The following is a 6,966-nucleotide window of genomic DNA, read 5'->3' as shown; positions in this document are numbered from 1 at the left end:
TAACGTTTCTGTGTGGTAGATTGGTTATGCCATTTCCCTCTTGAATAACAGGTCTTGAGTTCAACTCTCGTCGGATAGATCTTTGAGGTCTCTTGGGATAGTTTCCGACGATGTTAAAATCCTCTTCTTCTTCCTCTCTCTCTCTCTCTCTCTCTCTCTTCCACAATCGTCAAGCATCGAGAAAGGTTATTGATCACATGTTAGCCAACTTGACAAACAATACCTTTCTTGATGCTTGACGATTGTGGGGGGGAGAGAGCCTTTCTCGATGCTTGTTGACGATTGTGGAGAGAGAGAGAGAGAGAGAGAGAGAGAGAGAGAGAGAGAGAGAGATTTTCAATTAAGAAGATTGCATGAAATTAATTGACGCTAACTTGGAAGGAAAGAAATAGAAAGCAGTCACATGGAAGAAACTTAGAATGATGTTAAAGGGGAGGAATGAGAGAGAGAGAGAGCTTATGGAAATTGAAAAGGTAAAAGAGAGAGAGAGCTTTTTGATTCAAAGTCTCGTTTTACGTAGCATGTACACAAAAGAAAAAGCTTGTTTTCTGTCACACAAACTGTCCGAGTGTCCCACGCACGAAAGGACGAACGGGTAAAGTACACTCCACTGCTCTGATTGCGTGTAGGCCCGAGGGTATGGCTTTTTTCTCTTCTGAGAGAGAGAGAGAGAGAGAGAGAGAGAGAGACTCATTGAATAGAACGGCCCGTTCTCTGAGGGCAAGAGAGCAGGAGGCAGCTGAAGGTAGCAGGTAGAGAATGAGGAGCAGCATTCGACTAGACGAGCAAGACGTGGTTGCTGCGCTGAGCAAATGGTGGATATCAGTGTCCGTCATGCTGAGCCTGTTCTTGCAACTTTTGCTGCTGCTCACGGGTGGCACCCGCAAATGGAATAGTGCCTGCCGCTTTGTTGCTTGGAATGCGTATAACTGGTCCGACTGCGTCGCCACCACCGCCTTGGGGGGCTTGGCTCAAGCTGCTGTTGGAAATGATGCTCAAAAGGTACTGCATTACTCGCCCATCAACACTAAATAGCTTCATTGTATCTCCAAATTCACCTCTTACAGATTTTATGCTTCTGTTTTGGAATTTTATGCAGAAGGAGGTTTATGCTCTATGGGCCCCCATTCTGCTGCTTCACTTGGGAGCGCCAGACAATATCTCAGCATATGCAATGGCAGATGCAGAGCTATGGCAGCGCCATGGTCTCACCGCACTGCTTGAGATATCTATCGTCATCTATGTGGTGGCCAATTGCGCACGCGGCTGGAATTATGTGCTGCTCAGTGTTTGCCTCACAGCCCTTGGCAGTATCAAGTATGCTGAACGGACTTTTGCGCTGAAGCGAGCCTCACGAGCTGACATAACACAGTCAGCTCTTTCGATTTACAAATATATGCTAGCTGAGGCAGACATCCATTTAGAGGTCAAAGGACCAGTTTTCTCCCCTCATGTCAGCCAACCTGCAGTAGCACCTCATTCTGGGACAAGGTTTAATTACTACTACATCATCCATGGAGAGAAGCAATGGCTTCGCAATTTTCTGCAAGCAGGTGAGACTGGCCATGTCCATAATTTCAGTGATGCTGTGAAGGCATCTCCGGGTCTTGTTACTCTCCAGGACATCCTCTCTTCCAATGAAATGGCTAAAGAGACGCCTTCCATAGTCTTGTTGTGTGTGGGGTTTGCTTTTTTCAAGCTCTACAAGAGAAGACTTTGCAACCTTTACATGTACGAATGGAGGGCAGCGAAGACACGTGAACTCTTTCTGGGAAAGATTGTGTTTGAGGACATGGAGAAGCTTATGTTTGTGTTGGATGTGGAGCTGCGCTTCTTATTTGATAGCCTCTACACCAAGGCAGCAGACACCGCCTTCTCAAAAACAGGGGTAACCTTTAGAATAATTACCACCATCCTGCTGGAGGTATCGGCAGTGTTTATACTAGGAGGCAATGTTGATCTTCGTGATCAGGCTATAAAGCAAGCCAGAGATGTCACGTTTTGTCTCATATCAGTAGCAGTGATAATAGAAGTCTACCAGCTTGCCAGGCTGATGTTGTCTGATTGGTGCAGAGTATGGTTGGCATGTAAATACATACTTGTGGGGGAGAGGCTACGAAAGAAATCCGAAGCCAGAAGCTTCTGCTGCCTGAGAGGCTTCAGCTGGCTTGCTAGTAATTTGATATTGAAAGTGATGAAGCTTTCTAGCAGCCTAGGAAGGCACAAGTACTGGACTAGTCACATTGGCCAATACACAATGATCGAGTCGGGCAAATCATCCACCTGGCTTCTGAACATAAATGCCATTCTGGCCCGCTTTCTTGGCAGCGATTTTTTCCAGGTGCTACCTGAGTATGAGCGGAACCAGCAGGCAGTGGATGAGTTCAAAAGGTATGTCATGTCAAAGGTGATAGCAGCTTGCAGAGAGAGTGGTGCGCAGATGAAAGTGGTGAGCTCAACATGGTTTCTTCCTCGCTATGAGCGTAGACATCGAGTCATCTTGCAGGAGGCTTTGGGCAGGGGTGGCTACGTCGACTTTGAGCATCTGGTGGTCAACTGGCATGTGGCGACATGCGTGTCAGAGCTCCTTGCAACATCAGCAGTCGGACATACGCAGCATGCGCTCATTCATAACATGGCTCAGGAAGAGGATATGCGTGTAAGCAAGCTCCTCTCCAAATACTTGATGTACTTGCTGGTGTACAAGCCAGAGCTTCTGCCTTGCCATGCCGAGATAGGGCGGCAGGTCGCAGCTGACACACAACGAGACCTTCGACAACATAGTGAGCTTTTCTGGGATGTGGAATCCATTACAGGCCTGCTGCATCGGCAGGGTGAGGAAGAGCAGAACAACAATCTGCCATTTAATTTGAGGTCTGGAATACGGGCGGCGAGTCTTTTGCAAAACTTGAACCCTGGAGAGAGATGGAAGTTGATAGGCTCTGTGTGGGTGGACATCCTCATGTGTGCTGCTGCCTGCAACAAGCCTGCCGAACAGCTCGAGCAGCTCACGCTGGGTGGTGAGTTCCTCACTCATCTCTGGGTATTGCTGGGCCACCTGGGCTGCGGGGCCCAATGACGTCCACCTCAGGCCAACTTACTTCTCAAATATAACACAAAGGCACTGGGGCATTTAGTGTTGAAGGTCAAGCTCAGAGTGCTCGATACTGAGAAAGCGTAGAAGAGTTGGAGTTCAGATTGGCCTTAAACTTTCTGGTTGTGGCAGAAAATTTTCTTAGTTCCTTGTAGCTGCACATATGTGTTTGGTCAATTTAGCTGACTCCCTCTTCAATGCTAGCAGCCTGGTTGAAGTACACACCATTTAAAACATCAATCTATAGAGAAGTGTCCCAGCTGAAGCTACCAACCAGTAAAACTTGAAAGCTGTCCTTAGCAACTGTAGGAGAAGCATAAAACTTCTCCTATTCGTAACACAAAGCCAGTGTAGTCAATACAAACAGCTGTGTCTCTTCTTCAAAATTATTTGTTAATGAACTTGTCAATGAATTAATTTTTCATGTACAAGTAAGGAAATAATTTCACCTGAAGACTAGCATTGCTCATGTGTAGGCAAGACGAGGAGTCCCACAGAGTTCGGCAACCGTAAGTGGTCATTGAGCAGACAATACATGAAACATAACATATATATCTGTATAGCTACTCACAAATTAGCAATTAACGCGTCAGATCTGACATAGTTGCTTCATTAGTGGTTACTAGTTAGCTGCTTGGTACTTGCTAACTTGACTTTTCTTGGCCTACATGCCTCTCACAAAGTCCATTTGTGCGCATGCACGTTGCAAAACCCTCCCTTTTCTACTGAAGTTGATCTTGAGCCTTATTCGATGCAACAATTACAAGACCTTCCAATGTCTGCATTGTCAATGACAACATTCCTTAAGTGATCCACACAACCAGCATCCCTTTCATCAGAGCTTTTTTATGCCTTTTGCAAAGCAGCCTGTGCATCATCCAATTGCCTTCTGAGACCGACCGTCTAGCAAGACCTGAGCTCCTTCATGATGATGCATATAAGTACAAAATATATCATAAACTAGTGGCTATGCATAAAGGACATACACCAGAAGCTTTCAACACCTTTCCACAATTATTCCCACATTGTGAATTATGACAACATCATGAGGTTCTGCCGGCGAGCACCGCGCACCTAGCTAGGTGCGGTTGGGGGCAGGGGGTTGCCGGCCCCGGTAGGGGGGACCGACAGCCCCCTGCCCCCAACCGCCCTACCGGGGCCGGCAACCCCCTGCCCCCAACCACACCTAGCTAGGTGCACATTGCCGAGCTTGCAAAAGCTTATGATGTTGAACACTACGGGAAAAACCAGAGAAAGAGGACCAAAAGCGGTCCTCTTTCCCAAAAGGGAATCCGTCAGAAACTTCTTGTGATAGTGAAACTGCTAGTGAGTAACCTGGCAATATAAGGGACCATCACTCTCGGTAGGTTCTTGGTGAAGTTTAGCTTTAGTGTCACTGGCGATCATCGTTGTGTTTATAGGCGTCATTTGCGAAATGAACCATGCATTGAGGTGATAAAGTTTTGTGAGCATCAACCTCACTTGTAGCTTCAATGTAGAGAGAGCGGTAGCATGTCTCAAGAGTGTCATTTAACACTGTTGCCATTTGCCTAGCTATGTAAAATTTTATGTGCACAACGCACATCATAGTAGATTTGCCACTTCGCTTCCAGGTCCTTTCATAGTACCAATGGCGCCTCTCAAACCTCGGAGAGCATACACTATTTATACCTGTGCTGTCTATTCTGCTAACCGACAGAGCATGTATGGAGCATTTCTAGGAGTCCTTACCTTAGGTTTGGTTGATTAGTGTAGATGATCCAACTAGCCTACGGCGGAAGGGTAATTTAAGGCCCTTCGTCTGAGGCAAAGAAAGAGCGCAGAAAATTCTGGTTGCACCTGTCTTTCAAGACTCCATGCTCTACCTCATCGAGCAATCCAGCTCATCTTAAGAGGTCATTGTCTAAGTTATTTATAAAAGACGAGGCGACATCGATAGTCAAAAATTGAGGATGCAAAAAAACATCATCATTTTTGGACATCAAATCCCCATTTTTGGACATCAACATAACACGACAAGTACGGCCAGCCGCCTTCAGCGGCCCCTCTCTCTCCCCCTCTCCCCCTCTTTATCGCGTGCAAAGGGGTTTTTTTTAGTTTTGGACTTTAGCCTTCAGGTCGCAGATTGCGACACGTGTAAAGAGCTGAACTCACATCACAACACTCACAAAAACCATGGAACTCAAAAAAACTCAAGTAACTCAAACTCTTGAAATGTTGAATAACTACCAAACTCCCACTTAGAGAAAACAACATTTGAAGTTAAAAATTATGAACAAACTACATTCCATTACAAAAAATCTGCCCTAGTCATTGTTGTCAAAACTCTCATCGACAAAGCGTCGTCTCCAAACATGAGCCTCCCACTTCTCCTTGCTCACTCATTGAACATTACTTTTGAAAGACTGTCACGCCTTTGTGCTTCACTTACATTTTTAGCATCAAAGGGAACATTGCCCACTTTTGTGCCATCTCCGCTACTTGTGAGGGATCCGACTCAATCAAGCTTGTAACTTATGCAAGAGCAGCAGTCAACCCGCTACAAACTATTGGATCGGGGTTGGAAACTGCCTTCTCGGCTTGTGCACATCGCAACTCACCTTCTGCTTCTCGAACCCATACCCCATCAAACGCATCCCCATGGACAATGCACATATTGTGCAATACCAAACATGTGTGAATTATCTTTGGACATTCTGAAAAAGCATGTCACATTGCTTCAATAAGATTCTAAAGCAAAGGAGTTTACCTGGTTGAGAGCGTGCAGATGAGACCACTTTGGTGGAGGCCACAAGGAATGGAGAAGCAACACACAAGACAACCATCGTTGAACACACAAGATGATGAGAGTCGAATTGTTGAGGAGAGCAAAGGGTGCCAAATATTTTTTGAGAGCAAGAAGATTCGGGTATTTTGATTGGCTGCGTGGATGATGGCCAACCTTGGGCAACCAAGACTTGCTACCCAGCTTCCCTTGTTGGGTGGGCATGCGTTGGAGTCCAACTCAGCAACGTCCACGGATGGCCTTGCACTGGTGTGTAACAAGGTGCGTGATGGCTTGCATTCTGATTGGTGAGTTATTTAAAAAAACGGTTGGGCAGCAGTAGTGTGTAAACGGCCTAAGTCTTCGACGCACTTACATTCTTTGGTCTAGAGGTTTGAACGAAGGGTGGGTTCAGATGAGAGCGGCGGCAAAAGGAACATTAATTGTCAGCACAACAATGAATCAAAAGCTTTAGGTGAGAAAGACCATTGGATAGTGAGCGGGTGGCCTACGTGATGCACGTCTTGCATTGAAAAGTTAGGAGAAAGATGCAACCTTCCGAGGGGGGGAGAGGGGCTTGCCCAATTGTCTAGTGGGTATGGAAGTTCTTCCTTGTTTCCACACCAATGAACACTTGCCACTACCTGTGCACACCCCTTTCAACATCCATTCCGCAGGCTCGTCTAAACCCAACCTAAATCTGTCATAAAATCTAATATCTAAACAACCCAAATGATCTTCTCATATTAAACTAATCATTTAATGTGGGAAAATAAACCGGAACAAGGGTTAGAATATAGACATGTGCTTATGGATCTATCTCAACACGAGTCCAAGGTTAAAGGGGTCCAAATGAGAGATGGTCTGCCAAAGAGCAAGGCTAACTAATGGAGCTTAAAGACCTTAGGGTTAGCCTCATTAAAGACCTCCAAAGGTTAGTGTTAAAAGTCCTTTGACCTTAGGCAAGATAGGGTTGCTTGAGGTGCTTGTCGCTCTTGCTGACTAAGGTGCTTGAGGTGCTTCTTGTGTTTGCTGACTAAGGTGCTTGTCATGCTTGCTGACTAAGGTGCTTGAGGTGCTTGTTGTGCTTGCTGACTAAGGTGCTTGA

General features: G+C 46.0%; 1 protein-coding gene across 1 annotated transcript; it reads left to right on the top strand.

Annotated features, from left to right (window-relative positions):
* The first annotated feature begins 547 nt into the window (after positions 1 to 547).
* On the top strand, positions 548 to 3,525 carry LOC147456340 (uncharacterized). The gene is made up of 2 exons (XM_086514862.1): positions 548 to 1,002; positions 1,100 to 3,525. The coding sequence occupies exons 1-2, from the start codon at positions 760 to 762 to the stop codon at positions 3,077 to 3,079; spliced, it is 2,223 nt and encodes a 740-aa protein (XP_086370988.1). The 5' UTR covers positions 548 to 759; the 3' UTR covers positions 3,080 to 3,525.
* Positions 3,526 to 6,966: the final 3,441 nt, after the last annotated feature.

This window comes from Adiantum capillus-veneris, chromosome 6 (genome assembly GCF_014529385.1).
Source record: "Adiantum capillus-veneris isolate H3 chromosome 6, ASM1452938v2, whole genome shotgun sequence".
NCBI classification, from domain to species: Eukaryota; Viridiplantae; Streptophyta; class Polypodiopsida; order Polypodiales; family Pteridaceae; genus Adiantum; species Adiantum capillus-veneris.
The sequence above is the reverse complement of the archived record's forward strand: the minus strand, read 5'-3'. Positions and strand labels throughout refer to the sequence as shown.

Excerpts from the sequence above, each read along its gene's own strand:
- LOC147456340 (XM_086514862.1), top strand. The coding sequence starts at position 760 with ATGAGGAGCAGCATTCGACTAGACGAGCAAGACGTGGTTGCTGCGCTG. Across the intron at positions 1,003-1,099 it reads TTGGAAATGATGCTCAAAAG|AAGGAGGTTTATGCTCTATG; the intron begins GTACTGCATTAC and ends AATTTTATGCAG.